This window comes from Ursus americanus, chromosome 11 (assembly GCF_024610735.1).
Source record: "Ursus americanus isolate L20-20 chromosome 11, mUrsAme1.1.p, whole genome shotgun sequence".
Classification (NCBI taxonomy): Eukaryota; Metazoa; Chordata; class Mammalia; order Carnivora; family Ursidae; genus Ursus; species Ursus americanus.
The window spans coordinates 66,814,609-66,835,352 of record NC_142137.1 but is presented as its reverse complement, the minus strand read 5'-3'; the positions used below and the strand labels follow the sequence as shown (position 1 = coordinate 66,835,352).

General features: G+C 44.2%; 1 protein-coding gene across 2 annotated transcripts in view; it reads right to left on the bottom strand.

Annotated features, from left to right (window-relative positions):
* SNX9 (sorting nexin 9) overlaps positions 1–20,744 on the bottom strand; it is a 108,618-nt gene that overhangs the window by 36,026 nt on the left and 51,848 nt on the right. Inside the window, exons 3-7 of one of the 2 annotated variants that reach the window (XM_045805414.2) lie at positions 19,206–19,280; positions 17,829–17,954; positions 7,347–7,439; positions 3,064–3,229; positions 1,173–1,323 (exon numbers count right to left, since the gene is read on the bottom strand). In XM_045805414.2, the coding sequence (XP_045661370.1) occupies positions 1,173–1,323; positions 3,064–3,229; positions 7,347–7,439; positions 17,829–17,954; positions 19,206–19,280 (611 nt within the window). The remainder of the gene's footprint in view (positions 1–1,172; positions 1,324–3,063; positions 3,230–7,346; positions 7,440–17,828; positions 17,955–19,205; positions 19,281–20,744) is intronic. The other variant, XM_045805415.2, reaches the window with a different exon arrangement.

The window sequence follows — 20,744 nt, the reverse complement described above, 5'->3', positions numbered from 1 at the left end:
AGTATCTAGGTTTAAAGAACATGCTAGTTTGCATCACTGCAGACTACACTGAGAACTTCACCTTCCACTGTAAGAAATAGGATAGAGTCAATATGAATTTATTATGCATGCAATTGAGCATGAAAATACATAACGGAAGAAAGTGGACAGAGAAGTAGGAAGAACATGTCGCTAAAAGCCAGCTCATCTAATCACCTGATGCTACGTAAACATACTGAGGGGAACCGGTGTGACTCAGACTTCCGTGAGTAGATCTAGACCTAGACCTTGTCATCCAGGTACACAGCAAACATTCTGTTCACCACTGTTTCCAGACAAAGATTTAACATTCTTCCCTGCTTTGAATCATGGACTTGGAACACGGAGAAACAGTGGTAGTAATTTTAGAAAAACTCTACTAAGCACACTGCTGTAAGAAGAGTATTTGAGGGTTCCTAGGGAAATCATAAATTGTGTCTCCTTCGAGCTCCACTGTGTGAACTGCAGACTCACACAGGACTGTCCCCCGGGGAATCCCAGGGTGCTCTGTCCACACTCACCCCCTCCCACAGGCTTCCCTGTCGGACACTGTACCTACAAGGACTGTTGCCAACTCTTGTGGTTTTAAATCTCAGAGAAATCTAAGTGAAAACAAAGCCTTACAACATACTAGGCATAGGAGCTGAGAGACCGAGGGGCTGACTGGGATCCTGACTAGACCACTTCCACCTGCGCAAGCCTGGACACTCACGTAACGTCTCCGGCTTCAGTTCTTCCCACAGTGAAACAGAGTCTGTGTACCACAAACAGGTACGAGGGTCACATGCCAGCGCATGGGACCCACTCTGCGCAACGCCTGGCCCACAGTAAGTGATCAACAAACAGGAAAACATTTAAAGGAGAGTTACTATTATTTTTTTTTTTTTAGCTTTCCTGTGACGTCAGCAGTGAGACCTCAATGTGCCGCGGAGTTGACAGAGGTATAAACAGTGTTAGGCAAATCATTAAACAGAACAAATATTTCACTTTAAAAATGAAAAAAAAATTCTTTCAATAAGCTTCTAAAGCTAAGATCCAAACAGAAATGATCAAATGACACCCCAAACTTCACAGATACTGAAAAGAGGAAAGCCTCCTTGAGCCTCCCGTCCGCCTGCGTGGAGCTCGCGCTCCCCGACGCCCTTTCCACCTACTTGTTGAGGGGCAGCTTCATGGACGAGGCGGCGGCTCGGCTGTTGCCCCGCTGAGCACCCCCGGCTTCGGCCGACTCCGAATCCTTGAAGTAGGGAGCGGCCGACTTGGGGTCGTCCCAGTCTTCGTCCCACTCGTCGTCATCACCGGTGGCTAGCGGTGGGCACAGAAGATCGCCAGAGGAGAAAAACAAAATAAAAATGAGACGACCTCATTTTCTGATAGCGACTGGTGACTGCGTTAGCCAATCAAAACAAAAGGAGAGACGTGTGGCACGGGATCGTAACGCAGACGTGCAGTGCGGGCTCTCCAGTCAGTGCCAGGGCTCCAACCCGGGTCCGCCTCTTAGTGCAACAGACAAGGCGGAAATGAGGAGACTGTCGGTGTAAGTAGCTTCAGGTAAGTGCAGACTAGGAGCAGCTCCTGGAGACACAAGCCAAGGTCGGCACACAACTCCCGCTTTATAAACTCGCCAACAGGCAGATCAAATACCCTTTCAGTCACGTATATTGGGGAGGAAGGATGAAGGGCAGATAACAGATCTTTGAAAAGGAATTCTTTTTTTTTTTTTTTTAAGATTTTATTTATTTTTTAGAGAGAGTGAGCGAGCAAGCATGTGCGTGCACAAGCAGGGGGAGTGGCAGGCGGAGGGAGAAGCAGGCTCCCTGCTGAGCAAGAAGCCCGATGCGGGACTCGATCCCAGGACCCTGGGATCATGACCTGAGCGGACGCTTAACTGACTGGGCCACCCAGGCCTCCCAGGAATTCTTTAACACCAATGATAATACAGGTGAGAGGAGGAGGAAGGGGAAAAGAAGAAATCAGACAAGGGGGTGTTAACAGTACCTACAGCCTCCTATTCGAACAGAGGTCTCCATCTGTACACCCGCTGCTGCCAGCTTTCCCCCCTCCTTCCTCCTCCTGCAGTCTGGGCCTCTGTCTCCCACCCTGATGGCCTCACATGTCCTTTTACTATTAGGCAGAAAAATGCCCTGGGATGTCTGCCTTAGGGGGGCCACCAAGAGAAGCCAAGAGACAAATGCCAAAATGAAAACAAAAAAGAATAGAATGTACTAGAAGGATGTGGGCCGAGCTGGTACAGAACTAGGGGTCAGCTGTCAGGTCACAGCCCTTCCACTGGCCTGTGGCTCCTGGGCTACGAGTGGGAACCTGAGCCCTTCATGCCCTCTGCGTACAAGTCCCGACACTAGCACATTCGATTCTCCGTGTGATGTGCTCATACATGGGTCATAAAAAAATGAGGGGCGGATCTCTTTTTATTTAATTTCAGAACAGACATAAATACCCTTTTTCTTAATTCCCAAATTGTTTCCCCGTCTACAAGTTCCTCTTTTGCCTCTGTATTTCCATTAAAACAGGTAGTTAAGGAAAAGAAAAAAACCGTAAAGTCAGAGGTCATAAACAAGCAGGTGATAAATCATACTCGATCTGTACACACATTTTTGGGGGCCTAAGGTTTTAAAACAAATATGTGTGAGCTGCTAAGATTTTAAAGTGGCAAGAGGACACTAAAACGGAGATGGCCAGTCTCTGGCACCATGGAGGACCAGGACTATGAACTGGGTCTCCTGCAATGGCATCAATCTGCCGGCGACAGGAGGGCTGCCCCTTCCATCTCCTGCGGCCACGGGGCCTCTACTCTCCTGCCTTATGAACCTGGCCCTGGCAAGCGTTCGAGACTCTGCGACAGATCATGGAGCTGGGACTAGAGATTATAATTAACGACTACCCACATTTGGGTCCAGAAATCTAGGTTTGCTATTAGTGACAAGAGCACCTGAGAGCGCTCCTTTGATTAAATTCTATTTTTAACCTGGATGCCCTCCCCACTTCCCGGGTGGGCTCGATCACCAGCAGAGCCCTCCTCCTCACCTGGTCCTTGGTAGGCCTGGGGGTGACCAAAGGCAGTGTCCCAGTTATTGGAGGTGTTTCTTTGGGCTGCGGCCCCCTCTGGCTTGGCCCCCCAGCCATCCGTGCTGTCCCAGTTTCCAGATTTGGAAGCACTCCAGGCTGACCAGGGGTCACTGCCACTGCTGACCTGTTGTTAGGGGTAAAGAAAGGAGAGAGAATATTTGTGACTTCTCGAAAGCATTACTCAATTCAGGAGGAACCACATAACAACAGAATATAGTAGGGCTGCTAAAAAAAGAATATGCCCTTTAAAAAAATATGCCTGCCACTCATTCTCTCCAGACAAGTACTTCTATATACTTCATCAAACATCCCGTGCACAGAGGTCCTTTTTGTCTTTAAACATTTGCGCTCTGCACTTGTGTTCGTTTTTTTTTGTTTTTTGTTTTGTTTTTTTACTTTGTGGCCTGACACGTTCTCTGTGGTCCATCAGCACGTACAGGTGACGTGGTCGTCCCCGTGGCTCTGTGTCCTTCAACCACATTTAACTCCCATAGCTCCACCAGCATATGCTGATGCTCACGTAGCGTGTGGTCCATGTTTTGCTACCGTAAATAATGCTGCAGTGCACTCCTTGTACATCCTTCCCCACGTGTCCAATACAACTACGTGAAATCCCCAGAAGAGAAACTGGTGTGCTAATGAGAATGGGCTTTTTCAGCTGATAGATTTTGTCAAGCTGCTTTCCAAAGAGACTGTACAGTTCCATTCGACAGTTCCATTCCTACGCTCCCACCGCCTTGCCAACGGGTTCTGCCACGCATAAAAGGGGCTGCCATACTCCAAATTAATTTTCAAATATTTTTTCCCATTATTCCTTTAAGTAATTTTATAGCTCAATTATTAGTAACATAAATAAAATTTTGGAAAAGGCAATACATGACACCTGATTTCAAGGACTGTTAACAGTGAGAAAACCTGCAGCCCACTTCTCACCCTGCACCGTCCACTTGAGGCAACCACACTTTTCTGGGTTTTATTTCCTTGATTTTAAAACTTTAAATCTTTGATTTGCCTGGAATTTACTTTGGTGGAGGAAATAATGTGGGAATCTGACTTAATTTTTTCTTGTAGTCAGTCTGTTGGCCTAACACCATTTACTGAAAAATCCATCTTTCCCCCACTGAACTGAAATTTCACCTTACTCGTATGCTGGACTTGGGCCTATTTCTGGACTTTCTTGTCTCCTAGGAATCCATTTGTACAAGTACCAAGTGACTTGTGAGCCCACGAGATAGAAGAGCATTAGTACTTTAGCATAAATCTTTTATCGGTTTATTTTTACACATGAACTTTAGCATCAGCTTAATATTTTAAAAGTAAAACAATCCAGGGGGGCCTGGGTAGCTCAGTTGGTCAAACATCTGCCTCTGGCTCAGGTCATGATCCCAGGGTCCTGGGATTGAGCCCCATGTCGGGCTCTCTGCTCGGCAGGAGCCTGCTTCTCCCTCTCCCTGCCGCTCCCCCCTGCTTGTGCTCTGTCAAACAAATAAATAAAATCTTTAAAAAATAAAAAAATAAAAAAAGTAAAATAATCTAAACTTTTGCATTAGAATGTCAAATTTTGAAAAATGTGTTGATTTTCACCTGTATTACCTTAAACTTACAGATAAATTCAGGGAAAACATATAGTGCCTTTAAAAAAACAAACACTTTCAATCTTGAATCTCTTTATCTAAGAACATGGAATAGCACAATTTCCCCTTTGAGTCATCTTTCACACACACACACACACACACACACACACACACACACACCCAAAAAAACCCCCAAAACAAAAAAAGAACGGGTGTTAGTTAAAAAAAAGAAAAAAAAGAACAAAAGAAAGAGAGGGGAATTTGCAAGAAAGTTACCCAAACTGTCTAATATATTTAATGTTCTAGAATACTATCGTGGTTGGCCTTTTTTTTTTTTTTAATTCTTCACTGACAGACACACCAGAACCATAGAAAATGGAGTGCAGGTATGATTCCATTCAAACATCTCTTATACCTTCAAGAAAAAGGGTGAAGTTACTAGGGATTTTGCTCTAGGTCAAATATTAACAGCAGAAGGACATTTCATCCAGATGCCTGTGACTTTCTCGGATATGCAGCTTACCTGGCGATACGAGGCGCTCTAGAACGTACTATAAAAGAAGGCAGTCGTGCGAAGGGCCTGACATGCACGCCTCATTTAGGGGAATCCCTTCCTCTCTGGTTTTAAGGAGGGGAGTTATACTCAACAATATATACTCTGTGCCCTCCAAACTCTAAACTATGAGGTTTTATTTTCAGAATAAGAACTTCAAAAAGTACAGAAAGTTTGGATATAAGAGGGCAGGAAGTACAGACATTCATTTGTCTCGTATTTCCATCAAGTCCTGACTGAGTGGGCCACACAGAGAAAATGACAGGCTGGGGGCGGCACAGTCAGGGGCAAGGCTTCTGGTCAGGCTGCCAGGCTGAAATTCTGGCTCTGCCTCTTTCCAGCTGGGAAACCTCAGGCTAGAATTCGAAAGCAGGCAGCCTGCATCAGATTCAGAAAGGCTGGTGGGAGTTACATGAAGGAAACTGAAAAGGAACAGAGGGTTATAACATAGGACAGGAAGAGGGAAGCTCAGCATTGCCATGACAGTAAGACTATAAATGTTAGCAAAGAAAGATTTTCATCGACATCTGGGATAATCATGTGAACTATTTGGGGCAAGTATCCTTTAAAAAAAAAAAAAGACAGTTCCTTTGAAAACTACTGTGTTTAAACGAAAACACTAATTTGAAAAGATACATGCACCCCTATGTTTACTGCGGCATTATTTACAAGAGCCATTATTTACAAGAGCTCACGTGGTCACCATAGATGAATGGATAAAGACCACACACACATACACACACACGAATATTACTCAGCCATAAAAAAGAATGTTTTTGCCATCTGAACAACATGGATGGACCTTAACATAATACTAAGTGAATTAAGTCAGAGAAAGACAAATACCATATGATTTCACACATATACAGAATTTAAGGGAAAAGAAAATTAACAAAGGGAAAAAGAGACAAAGAAAAAAAGACTCTTAAATACAAAGAACAAACTGGTGGTTACCAGAGGGGAGGTGGGTGAGCCATGTGAAGGGGATTAAGAGTATACTTATCAAGATGAACACTAGGAAATGCACAGAATTGCTGAATCATTGTATCTGAAACTAAAATAACACTTCATGCAAATTATACTTAAATTTAAAAATAAATCAATGAAATTTATAAGAAATTTATTAAAAATTTAATTTGGGTAAAAAGAAATAAAACTTTGTTCATACATTGCTTGTAGTAATTCCTACGTTATTTCGTCACCTATATGATCTCAGCTCCTACCTAGGTTATAAAATCCTTGTAGGCACATCTAGTAATTATCTGCTTCTTTGTTGTTTTTCCTGGGACATGCTATCTTGTTTCAAGGTGACTCCTGCTGATAAATCTTTCAAAGCCTGGCCCACTGGACATCTCTCCAGCTTTGATCACTGACCTCTCTCTCTCACTCTCAGATGGCCTTTACTGACTTCCAGGGCCCCTCCTCTACTACCAACAACTAGTAACCAGCTTACACAGTCTGTCTCGTTCTTTCTCTGAACCCCCCTTGCCATGCATTGGCCTCTGACTTCTCTGTTTCCAACCCCCAATATCCCTTCTTGGGGCATTTGGCACAACATTTTCTGGGTGCTAGATGCCAGCCCAACCACTCCTGTAACAACCTGCTACGATGACCTGGTTTAATGACTCTGTGGCCTCTGACTCCTTTGCCCTCAATCCCAGTAACCCTTGTGCCCCCTCCCCACCCCCAACTGCAGGCATTTGGCCAAACAACCCATTCTGCTCCTGAGCCAAGGCTTCAAACTCAGAGCGGTCTCTTTTCTCCCTTTTTCTGGCTTTCCTTCCTCTCTCCTTCTGAAGGTCTTCATCCTCTTCCTTGCCTTCCCTTTACGGTTCCAAACAGCTCTTGACTCTGGCAACCACATGATTAAGAACCCCTCATTAGCTCTGGCTGCCCATGGAATAGATCATCAATTAAGTCTCGGTGACAAGCTCCCCGAGGTGCAAATCCCAGCTGCCCTTCCAATTCCTACTTATTCCACCCCTAGGTCCCCACGCCCCAAGAAGGCCTTTGGTAAGATCCTTCACCTGAAACAATCACCTCCCTTGGGGAAAAGGGCTACTTCAAGGGGTTTTAAATGTTTAGTTCCTCTTGCATTCAAGTTTGAATTTTACCTTATTTATGGTAGGAGAAGGAGAAGGAGAAGATGAAGAAGGTGGTGACTGGCTGAGACTTTCAATACAGCCAATCTGAGCCAAAACATCCACCTTCAAACAAAAAGGGCGCTCAGTAAGTGGAGGAAGAGAGAGCGTACCAAAGCTTTTAAACAGAAACAGCAATTTCGTGCAGGGCTAACCTCACCAGAAAATTCTAGCATGCTCCTCATTCACAAACATTACGTGCAAAAGCAGAGCCCCGGCTGTGTAGGAGTGGGCTACTGTCAAGGCGTATTCTGGAGACTGCTGGGGGCACATGGCGGTGTTACTGAAGTGCCAAAAATAATCATAAGCAGCACGGAAGGAATGGAACAAACATCATGCAAGCCACACAGCCAATGAAAGAAACTCCACAGGAAACACAAAGCCAAGCTTTTCAAATTGTTAAGATGTTGAACCCGTGTTCTCAAAGCCACCAGGCACATGAGATGAGCAAAGCCACCTGGCTGACACGACGAGGCACGGGGTCACAGTGAAAGCAAGCAAGCCCAGGTGAGGGCAGGAGCAGCCAGGCCATGCACGTAGGAGCAAAGGTCTCTGGTGTGTGCTCCGAGGCTCTCACTGGCTCAGTATGCAGCGTCCCCGTGACAACAGGTAACGGATACACTCCCATGAAGCTAATCAATGGCCAAACCGGCACTGTTGTCAGGAGGACAGCTGCGGAGCCCGTTGCCAGGCTTTGAGTCCCAGCTCTGCAACTCTCCAGTAGAGAAGGCATTACTAGAACATTCACATGGTGTCATGAGGATCCACTTTTCAGGTACAACTCTCTTGTTAAGTAAGTTGGTGGTATTATTTCCATTTTCTAGATGTGAGAAACTTGACTCTAGAAATCACTTAATACACAAAGTAGACTATCAAGATGATCCAGTTTTCCACTTTAAACTAAAACTATTAAAAAAAAGAACAGACAAAATACACAAAACCATTTCCCAATTCGGACCCCAGGCAATAAAGGACCTGATCCCAACTAGAGAGACTTTTCAGGCCACGGATCAGGGATAAGGAAACCACACCAAGACCAGTGGTCCCTGTGAACTGCGGAGACAGAAGGGGGAGCCCAGGGCAGAGTGTCAAAGAGGAGAGGGCCCTCTGCAGACCTGCAAAGGGGGACCCCAGGTCTTGGGCTTGTACTAGTGACTGAACCACATGAAAGGATTAAGTATCCATCTCTCACACAGCATCGTTATCACCAGCCAGCATAGGAAACCTCCTGAGTCACAGGGCATCAGGTACACTATTAAAAAAGGGGTTTGCCTCAGCAGAGAAGCAAAAATACCCCTAGACTAAATGTTGCTCTGGTCACATTTGAAAAAGCTTAAAAATAATGTGAAAGGATTACACTGTTTCTAAGTAACCTACCCCATGCCGGAAGAAGACCCCAAAATATGTACAGGAATATGAAAGTACCCAGCATGTAACAAGGTAAAAATCACCAAGTCTGGCTTCTGATAAAAAAAAAATCACCAGGCATGAAAAGCAGCAGAAAAATATGAGCCATAACAAGAGAAAAACCAATCAATCAAAGCTGACCCAGTAATGACACAGGTAACAGAATGAGCAGTAATATTTAAGAGCAAGAAAGCTCCCAGATATTGATGAGACAGAGGAAACATTTTGAATTGGCTTCCAGGGGGTGATAATTTTAAGTGTAAAAATGAAAAACCCATGCCAATGGGAACACACTGGATCAGTGCAAACCCATGGGTCCACAGCAATACCAAAAAAACGGACAGGGAAACTCATCTGTCACACCTTGAGGCAACTAACTATTAAAGCAACTTCTTACCCGGAAAACTGGCAGTCGAGGGGAAAGAATTGGACATCTCTACCGAATTCCAGTAGAAACTGTTTTCCAAGGGAGCTAACTAGCTCAATGATAAAAGAAAAGGGCTATTTTACAGAAGAAAGCCACCTCAGTAACCATGGAAGAAATCGCTTTATTGATTCAGGTAAGGATTATCAACTGGTGGCAAACCATTAGGTGAATGGTTAATAGCACTGAATTAACACCAGACAGATTACCCTCTGGTCACAAGGAGAAAACGTAACTAGACAGTGAAAGCAGAAGACTGCCATCAGCCTGGCCCGACATCATTCTGATTAGTGACGGTGGGCCGATCAGCTGCGTCTTCTGATGTGATGTAGCAAGAATATACAAGATCCCTGTGGTATATTCTGGCCCAGAATGTTCACTTTGAATCCTTGGAGCCTTTAGGTACAACTTCCAATTTATAAGTAGGACAGAGGAACAACTTGGACAATACCAAAGGAGCCATCTGACAAACCCAAGAGACAGGAATTCTACAGGAAAACCGGCCAAGAATAAAACAGTAGGGGCTGTTCTGGAAAAAAAGGAGACGTGTGAGGAACAGAGTGGACATAACCAGACATAATGTTCGGCCCTACACTGAACGCCAGTTCCTAAACAAGCTGTAAAGGACATTCTGGGGTCTGCTGGGAAAAGTAAAGTTGGATATTATGTAAGATGAAAATTTACTGAAAAGGATCATCAACTTTTAAAAGGTTAAAACAGTATATACTGTATGTGTCTCATCGTATGGGTGTACACGTGGATAACCATGTTCAGCAGGGAAAATAAGGCACATGTCACGGTGTAACCAGTAGTGCACGGTAGGGATGTGATGCTTTTCTTTGGCCAGCCTGAGTTTTCTAATATTCTACAGTGTATATGTACTGCTTCTATAATAATAAAGAGTTCTTCCTAACAATTATTTTTAAAGAAAATAAAAACACTAGTTCACAAAAATGATATGTTCTGGTTTTATTATATTTTGCTGTATTTTGCTTCTTATAGGACATCTTCGGAGGACCTGGACCAGTAAGAAGCCAACTCCTACTTTGGATAATAGTGGTAAGATCTGACTCATCCACTGGTCTCCTAGTAAGCAGCCAAGATGCAGTCTGAGAAGGACAACTTTCAATGCACACATCACGAGAGTAGCCACACGGGAGCTACTGGGACAAGATGCAGAGAAGGGTAACGATGTCACTGTTTCTCTAATGTGCCGCTGTTTCCTACACTCGGCTGGATGGACGTTGAGGGTAACTGAGGTCTGAGAACTAATGGAAAAGATAACACGTATTTCATTAAGGTTGCTTTCTGTCTGGCTTTCTACCAAACCAGCAAACACGAGTACAAAGGACATACAACGGCTCAAAAGAAACTGATGAGTGGTCACGGCTCCAGCTGCCCACCTGGTTCCTTAGAGGAGACGCTCCAATCAATACAGGTCAATGAAGACCACTTGGTCTGATCAGTCTGCCAGGTAAGAGGAGTCCTGAATCACGGGCTCTCTGCCTTTTACACGGTTACCTTGGGGGAGAGGCTGTGGAAGCATTCGAAGGCTCCCCTTGTCACCACACAGGGGAGTTCTTGCTGTGCCTCCGTCCCGCCCTATCCGTTCTGTTTGTTAGTTGGCTTTCCTGTCAAGGCCTCTCATTCCACTACACCCTCATGAACGATCTCCTGCTTGGAAGCAAAGATGGAAGGAAGGAATTTTGCAACTAGAAACTTCCAGGCCAAGACTCTGTCCAGGGACATGCAACAGGAATGAGAAGAAAGTTGCTTGCTCCGTGAAGGCTGAGGCTGTTTGTCTTTTTTCTTCTTTTATTTTGACAACTCATCTGCACGACTACGGCACCAAAGTCTTTCTCTGACGTTTCTCCTTCACCAGACGTGTAATGACCGTGTGCCGACTGCATTAGGAAGTAGGGACAGAAGGCAAACACCGTGATGCCAAAGAACATTTCAACAGTTTCTGATGAAGATTTAACTCTTTTTCAAAAGGGCCTACAGAGGGTAGAGAATTCTCTCACGGAGAGAGCCCAGCCATTTCTACTCAGAATGTAGAAGAATTTGTAAAAGTGCCTGTTTTGTTCCTTATAGATCTTTTGCTCAAAGGACATTATCTAATTATAATTCATTTAATTCAGATGAACCTCTACTAACCACAAAAGCACTGTTCAGAATATAAAACTTGTACATTCTTTAAAAAAAAGGAGGCTACATCACAAGAACCAATTAAAGCTGTTTGTACTGATGTGAAATGACCTAAAAAGTTTAACTGGTTTAACAAACCCTTTGTTAATTCACCTTCTGAACCCACAGATGTCAGCTCCAGGTATTTATTTTTTAAATACAGAAAATGAAATATTATTTTATTAATTTGTCTTAAGAAGTGGGAAATATTTGTATTAGTTCAGAGAGTTGACTTATTTTGTTCGCACAAAGTCTTAAAATAGGTAGCTTTATGTCCCAAACAGGATGATGCTACAAGTAGCTTCCAGAAGGATCTAATAAAAGTCTATGAGAGATGGGTTTACGGACAGTTCTCATGATAGGCTAGGTTATAACAATGCTCGCTGGCCCTTCATCAAAGCAATGTGCAGGTAAAAAACAAAACAGACCCTTCCCTTTTGTCACTTGTTTCCTGTTAGACGAAAACAAACAACGACAAACCACCCTCAACAACGAACGTCACGGCATGTACTTTTGGAAAGGCTCCCTAGATGCATAAAGTGGTCTTATACAAACCAAGGATCTGTGATCAAAATAGCACAGAAAGTGAGTACCGCTAGCCTGATGCAGTTCTGGAGAAAAATGTCACCAAATCCTTTGAACAGATGCCTATAGCCTTCCTTACAAAGCCTGTAACCCATTAAAACGGACTCATATGGGGGTGGGGAGACAGAGAACATTTCCAATAGGGTTTTGTAAAGAGGAAATCTCAATAAGCAATTGTGAGATGTCTATGGCATTACAGATCTTATTTGAGATGATGAAATAAGCAAACTTAATACCCATGTGAGACATTCTTTTACTGATTTAGTTTTAAATGAATTACAAAATGGCCTAAAAATGGATTTTTTTGAGAAATGAGAAAGCAAAATGTAGTTTCAACATAAAATTACTATCGCCTTCTTTATCCCTTAACCAATTAAAAATCCTTCGTAACAAATATCATTACACTGAAAAATATCTGAATAAAAAGATGTCATTTCCCTAAATACCCACTTAACTTTGAGCATTTAATATCTAAATGGTTAAAAAAAATAATTAACAATCCCAGTGGATTCCTGTAAGGGAATGAACTATTTTTTTTTTTTTTGAATGAACTATTTTGGATTGGGTAAACCAGCAGATGGTAGAATGAGGCATTACGATGGCTCCTAGTCCTACAGTCAATGTTGAGAATAATACAACCTCCCTTGACAGAATTCAGGTTGAAATCAGTAAATCTCATAACACTTTCCACCATAAAATACCTTCTTCTGTATTTATGAAAGAATAAAAAATCATTCCAACATGTGCAGAACACTCTATTATGGAGCAAGGCCTCTTATAGGTTATGGGAATAGAAAAAAATAAGACAAAATCTCTGCTTCTCACCAAGCTTGCAAGTTTACAAATAATTTGTGATAAGAGTCACACATAGCGCTAAGGGAATCTAGAGAAGGAAAGACGAAACAACACTTCATAAGGGGTGCAGTATTTGAGCTGAACCTTGGGGGCCGGGCAGACTTGAAAGACAGAAAGAGTCATTCTATCATTCTTAGACGAAAGAGCAAAAGATACAAAAAGAAAGGGGGCTAGCACAGGGCATATATGGAGAAGAGCCAGTTTGCCTGGAGCCCACTACACAAGGAAGGATAAAGTAAGGATGGAGCCATGTTGGGGAATCAGAGAAATACAACTGAGGCTGGAAAAGTATCTAGTCACACCTCAAGTGCAGATGACTTTCTTACACAATTTCCCTACTGTGCGTTGTCCCAGGTCTGCCTGATTACCGACAGGATAGTGACCACCTGCTCCACAGACCGCTCTCTTGACATATAGAATTGGTCTCTTGGTTCAGGAGGCAACGGGGGAGCCCCGAGAGTTTCTCAAGCATACTGGCATACTTACTGTCTTATTTTTGAGGCAGTGGTATCTAGGATACTAAAACGAACAATTAAGAAGTCCCTGCTGAGTACCAAGTACTGCTCTAACCACTTTGGAACCGTCTCTCTGTTCATGCGTTCCTACCATATCCTATGGGAGTTTCCATATGAGGAACCACAGGCGCAGAAGCGAGGGCGCTGACCCTGAGTCACATAGAAGTGTGAGTCCTGCGATGAGAAGCCAGGGTTTTCTGGCCCTTTCCCAGTCCCTGCCCGTTGATAACCATCTCGGTGAGGGTCTCACAGAGGAATGAAAGGAGGGCAGTAAGAACATTCCCGAGAAAAGATACGGGAAAGTGAGAAAGAGAAACCACTTTTGGGGGGAAATGAGTGATCTGCTCATGCTGCGTCTGAGGGACAGAAGGGAGAGGCAGATAGAGACGGTCAACAAGAAGCCAGAAATGGGGCAAACTGAAGAGAAAATTCAAGACTGGAGAGACATCTCCGTGGTTGGAGGAGAGGGAGAGAGTCTGGAACGAACCAGGGTAAGGCACCGAGAACATCCCTCGGAGAAGAGGAGAGGTGAGACAAGAAGGAAAAGTATTTATGAAATGTCTCCATGTGTTGACAGCACTTCCTACAAGGGGTCTAATCCTCCAGTTCCGGAAGCTCATACAGTGCAGCCCATCTGTCACACCGGGTCTGACCGCCAGGCTCAGGTGCACCTGCGACCCCGTCCCACCCCAGGGGGCAGAGCGGGCGGCAGGGGATGAGGAAGCGGGAAGCAGAAAACCAGAGACTCCCGGGAAACTGGGATGTGGCGCAATAAACAGAGAGGCAGTTTGTCCCAGGTTGGTAGATCTTGCCAGTACTTAACGAAGACAGAAAAAGAAAGCTCTCGGAAACCTTCGGATGAAGCATCTGGGTTCATAGAACCTTTAATGAACGTGCAATCCACAGAGGCAGCCATGGAAGAGGTTCATAAAGGTCTACAGTGAGAAGCTTTTCACAATCAGGGCAGTGGTGTAAACACCGATAACTGGGTGCAAATCAGGACGAGGGCAACTGTCCACACGTCTTTGAAGGAGGCTGGTGGCACTGCCGCCCACGAGAATCGCCGTTGAGGCTGTAAAATCCCACAGAGATCACTAATAGTGAAACTAATGTGAACCACTAAAAACGACTCTTCTTTTCTAAAGGTACTGCCAATAGCGGTCCTCATGCAACTTAAAATCTGTATTTGAGTAAGAAAACATTGAGAATTCATTTCTGGGTGATCCTTCGATAAATATTCCACACGATTTGCATCTGCAGTGTGTATGTGAGCACGGGAAAGGGAACATCACCCGTACTGATGTGCCTCTGAAAACAACCACACGTGCACATCCGTGCATCTAAATGTAGACTGTGCTCCCACAGGAAGCATGTTTCCCCCTGCGTGGCTGCCCTGGGGTCTGCCTGGCCAGGCCCCTCCTGCCCGACGTGTGTGTCCCAGCCTCCTGTGCTGGCACCATGGTCGGCAAAGCTCCTGCCCACGTGGCTGTGTTCCAAGAGGAACTCTGCAAGTAAATTGCTGGGTCAGAGAGTATGTGCATTTTAAATATTAATGCATGTTATCAAACTGCCCTCCAGATGCTTCATCAATTTACCCTTCCCCAGCTTTGCATCAGAATGCCTACCCGAACATGCCTTTCCTCACCGTCGGTATTAAAACATTTTAATTCTCTGACCATTTAATAGCAGAGTCTAAAAATGAGTATTTTCCTATGTTTATTGGCTATTTGCACCTTGCCTGCGTGGGAAGAAAGCTAGATTTAAAATAATTGGCGCTGAGGGGAGCAAACACATACTGATTTGAAGTGAGCAGTGTGCAGAGTGGAAAGGGGGGTGCGCCCTGCGTAGCCTGACTGGGGAGAGGGCAGAGCTGGCTCCTCTGACATTCTTGCCTTCCAAATAAAACTGACCTCTGGGAGAGAACACACTGCCAGAGTAATGAGAAAATCCCAAGAGGCATATCCCCGGAACAAAAACTGTATTTCTTATTGACACTCAGAGAATGAAAGAATGAGTAAACCTGACAGCAAAATTTTTAAGAGCTACCAATTAATGATAGTTGCCTGATTTCTTACTCATGACATTTTTCATGGTATTTATAAACCTATCACCATTTTGCCTATTTAAATTATTCTCCTATCCCAGATAACTGAAAGCATAGATGGCTATTAAAACTGTTTTTACTTTTGAGAAGGGGGCGCCTGGGTGGCTCAGTCGGTCAAGCGTCCAACTCTCGATTTTGGCTCAGGTCATGATCTCAGGGCTTGTGGGACAGAGTCCCGCGTTGGGCTCCGCGATGGGTGTGGAGCCTGCTCAGGATTCTCTCTCTCCCTCCCCCTCTGCCCTTCCCCACCTACTCTCTCTCTCTCTCTCTCAAAAAAAAAAAAAAATTTATTTTACTTGATTTAAATTAAATCCAAATGCGAAGTTAATTAATTATGGTCATGCTTTCTACATTTTGTTACTTCTAGTTTCATTTCACTTTTTCTTTGCTTTCAAAGGATATGGTTAGATTTAATGTTAGAATGGATTAGTAAACTCCACCTTCAAAAAATTGGTTTTATTTTCTTCTAAATAACCTGGAAGAAAAACCACTTTGACCTATGGTACTCATTCCTGTTGCTCCATTTAAATACCGAGGAAGCTACTTCGTAACAGAACAAGACTTGAGCCTGATGGTGAATCTATGGTCAGAATGCTTTGGTCCGTCCTGAGACAGTGGCTGGAGTAGGTCCCTGAATTAAAATGGGGTGAATATTTTTCCATTTTTTGTTTCCTTCCCTTATTCTAAATCATCTCAGTATCGTTCCCTTTTATGAAAATGTCTCTTGCTCGATGCAAACCCATTTCATGGATGTTTTTGTTTAACTCGGTGGATTCAGCTGGGTTGGCTTTGCCCCCAGGGGACATCTGGCACCGCCAGCAGATAATTTTGGTGGTTACACCTGAGGGCAACTAGATGTTACTGGCTCGCAGGGAGCAGAGGTCAGGGGTGCTGCTAAACCGCACAACGCAAAGCTCAGGCCCCAACGTCAGCAGCGCTCATGCAGAGAATCCCTGGTGAAAGTTAAGTGAGGCCTGACTACTGCTTCTTCCTGTTTTATCCTGAGTAATCTTTAACTGACCGATGCTCTCAGGTATTCTAGAGTAACAAAACAGAGGAAAATACTCAACTATGGTGACCACCTTGCCTCTGAATTTTAAATATTTGGGCTGGACTAATATGTAATTCCGGATGTCCACCAAAAGCTATTTAAAAATGTATAAAATCGGGGCGCTCGGGTGGCTCAGTCGGTTCAGCATGATCTCGGGATCCTGGGATTGAGTCCCACATCGGGCTCCCTGCTCGGTGGGGAGTCTGCTTGTCCCTCTCCTCTGCCCCTCCCCCTGCTGTGCTCGCTCTCTCAAATAAATAAAATCTTTAATAAATATGTAAAAATGTATAAAATCTGCAGTTAACATATGGTAAAAGCACTTGGACAAATTCTCCTGGAAGGTTAAGATATAAACATTCTGTGAGTAAATAATTACTAAGTGACAGGACTATGAGGCTTCACATAATTTAAAACCTTCTATGTAGTTAAAGAGTATCAAGAAATAACCCCTAAAGCCATTTGTTTCTAAAGACGTAGGAAGCGGTAACATTTTGATCTCCGTCTTCTGACTTTTCCTGTTGCCGCTCACCCGAGGTAATCATTTAACATCACCGAACTAGGCAGAGTCACCTAAACTGGTAAGTGTTCATTAAAATTAATGTCGAATTTCAGTGTAGGTTTCTCAAATCATCCCACAGCTGTAAGCTTCCTAGAGGCAATACAACAGCAGTGCCAAGTGCTGAGCACTGGATTTGCGGCCACTTTCACCCGCGCTGCATCTGCAAGGCGAGAGCGTAAGAAACGTGCCAAGGTCAGAGAAACTGTCTCCTGTTTCAGCCAGAGCTCTGACACTCATCGCCTCTGTGTGGGACCCTGCCTTTCCTTCCCCGCTTGGGAGAATATCTGCGCCTTATAGGGTCTGTGTTTGTATCACGCCGAACTTCTAGAAGCAACTCTCAATGAACACCTTGCATTCTCTCTCTTTTTTTTTAAGATTTTATTTATTTATTTGACAGAGAGAGAGACAGCCAGCGAGAGAGGGAACACAAGCAGGGGGAGTGGGAGAGGGAGAAGCAGGCTCCCAGCAGAGCAAGGAGTCCTATGCGAGGCTCGATTCCAGGACCCTGGGATCATGCCCTGAGCCGAAGGCAGACACTTAACGACTGAGCCACTCAGGTGTCCCTGCATTCTCTCTTATAACCAACTTTAAAAACAGTCTTTAGTCAGTCTAACAGGCAAGTTCTTTGTTAATGCCCAACAGAAATGCCACATAGACATCTAACAGCTACTTTGTTTATGCTTTCAGGGAACAGCAACCGCTAGTACGCATCACCAGCTGTCACAAATGTGCTGCTCTCTCAGTCCAGCCAGATGATGGAAGACTCACCTGGTTGTTACTGTTGGCAGCTGACGAATTGGCTTGAGCTGTACTTGCTGAGAGAGAATCGAGGAAGGCTTGGTCAGCCACTGAATTTCCACAAGAAAATGGGTCTTTTCCATCGTTGGGCAAAATCTGAATATTAGAAAAAAACAGTTATTTTCACAGATTAGCGGTATTTCAGAGTTAGAGTCTCTAAACACAAGCAAAAATTGTCATCTATTGTGGAAAAGGGGTTTATATTCCTAAAAGGCAAGTAAGCCCTTGAACATCTAGAGTAACTATGCAGAGTTCTAGAAAATGCAATTCATGCCAGCTCCAACTTAAATCCTCAGATTTTTCTCCTTCTTGTCCATGTTTAGGATCCTGTCTGCACAGTGCACAGAGGTAAAACATGACACAAACACAGGACCAGTGGGCTGAGTCCAGGGGCCTGTGAGCCCGCTGCAGCTGCACGGGTGAGCCTGGGGTGCACGCACATGCACAGATTTCTGCGAAGAAGGGCCACAGATCCATCAGATTCTCCAGAGGGTTCAAAACTCCCCACCCCAACTTCCCATCAGGAACAACAGGTAGACAGCACCCAGGTAAACACCACTCTCCCCCCCCTCCCCCCAAGGTCCCTGGGCTTCATTCCTCTCTGCTGGAGCGGAACCAGAGGCTCTTTGTTTGTGACCTCACTCCCATTTTATTCATAGGCACCAGGCAACCTTGGTTTCAGCTGGTCACCTGAGGGGGGAGAGGCAAGCTGACCAAGCACCCAGGACTCAAGTTTGAGTGACCTGCCAGCAGGGGGCGCCAGGAGGTTGGCTCAGGGGGGGGGTTGTCAGCTGAGTGGGCGTGTCCCTGGGAGGGGGGTGCTCTTTCCAGGCGCTGGAACACTATTCTTGGCATCTATGGGAACAGTGCTTAAACCAGGCAATAGCTCCCAGGAGCTCACCCAAGACCCTCTGTCTATGGTCTATGGGAATGGGAGAAGAAGCTGAGACATAGGTCCCAAACCAGGAGAGAGCAAAGAGAGCTACTTAAAAAGAAATCTTTTTAAACTTTGTGAATGAACTCTGTAATATAAACAGTATGACAGGCAGCAGTGATTACACAATATAAACAAAGAAAAAATAGTGACATTTATTCAGAATAATTAAAAGTTGCTCTCCCTAGAAGGAACTTAACCTAAATATCTAGAGTCACTCTTCAGAGCTTGGGTCTGTCCGTAACATTTTTTCTTAGTTCTACTTCAATATATTTTTTACATTCTATCTAATCAGCAGGTATTACTTTTACAATGGAAACTTTTATTAAAAATAAAGTTGCTACTTTCCATAATTCATAAAAAGATGTGTGACAAAGACCAAGTTTAATTACTATAGGACAATAAGTTCTTACTTCAACATAGTCTGTGGGAACAAGCCCGCGTTCTCCTTTGCTGTTTCTTCCTTCCAGCCATCCTCCACCAACATCCTAATAAAGTTTATAACAAAAAGAGAAAAGAAAAAAAGACATTATAATTGGAATTTCCTGCAGGAATTTTGCTTTGTTATACATGAAAAAATAATTAATGTTAAGCTCTTTATTCCCACAGAGCTAACACCGTTCAGAGTTATAAATTCTTTTCTTAAAAGGTTTATTTATTTGAGAGAGAGAGGGAGAGAGTGTGAGTGAGTGTGCGTGGGGGGAGGGGCAGAGAGAGAGAGTCCCAAGCAGACTCCCCGCTGAGCACGGAGCCTGACACAGGGCTTGATCTCACAACACTGAGATCATGACCTGAGCCAAAGCCAAGAGCTGGATGCTTAACCGACTACTAAACCATGCATGTGTCCTCAAAGTTATAAATTCTTAACACTTCTCTTTATTCCAGAAAATGACATAACCTAAAAACAAGAAAAATCAAACGTGATCACAAGACTGAAAAGTTGCCCATTCTATAGACCAGAGTGCCATCTATGTATAATTCTTTTCTGCTTGGGGGCAGATGACAAAAATGTTTTGCAGCCCCGACTGTCAAGAAGTAGAATGACACCTCCACTTCTGGAATCTATGTTGTCCTTTGTGACCTCTGTGGCCAACACAACGAAGTGAGGTGAAAATAATATGCAGTGAGCTCAGAGTCTGACCGCAAGAGGCTTTGCACACTTTTCCCAAAAGAGCTGTGTGAATAACTTGGGTTGCTAGATGACAGAGAAAAGGCCCAATTTCCTGGACGCTCCACCCCAAGCAAGCCAACCCTCAGCAGGGGAATCGCCAGACACCTGAGTGACCACGCGTTAAAGCACTCGGCCCCCAGCTGCCCACCGGGTGACTGCAGACGTGTGAGGGAGCCCAGGTCAGTAGAACCATCCAGCCAACCTGGCGGTTCCTGAGCAAGACAACAAATGGTGGTTTAAGCCACTCAACTTTGGGATTGCCTGTTATCTAGGAAAAGCTAACTGATTCATGGTTCCTTGTTCCTTGTTCTTCCGGATAAACAATGTTAAACTAAATTATAAAATACTCTATACTAGAATTCCCACTTTTCAATCGATTATCTCAACAAAGTCCTACTTTTTCACCTTAAAAATAAGAGTTGTCTTAAGTTCATAAATCATGTCTCAATTAGTTAATACCTATCTGAATCCAGATAACACATTCTTTTTTTTTTTTTTAGAAGACTTTATTTATTATTTATTTATTTAGGGAGAATGTGAGCATGTATGCGGGAGGAAGAGGGAAGTCATGCACAGGGAGAGGAAGAGAGAATCTTAAGCAAACTCAGCGCAGAGCCCAACTCGGGGCTTGATCCCATGATCCTGAGATCATGACCTGAGCCTAAACTAAGGGTGGGATGCTTAACTGACTGAGCCACCCAGGTGCCCCGACAGCACATTCTTTTTTAAAAATCACTTTAAGGGGTGCCTGGGTGGCTCAGATGGTTGGGTGTTTGCCTTC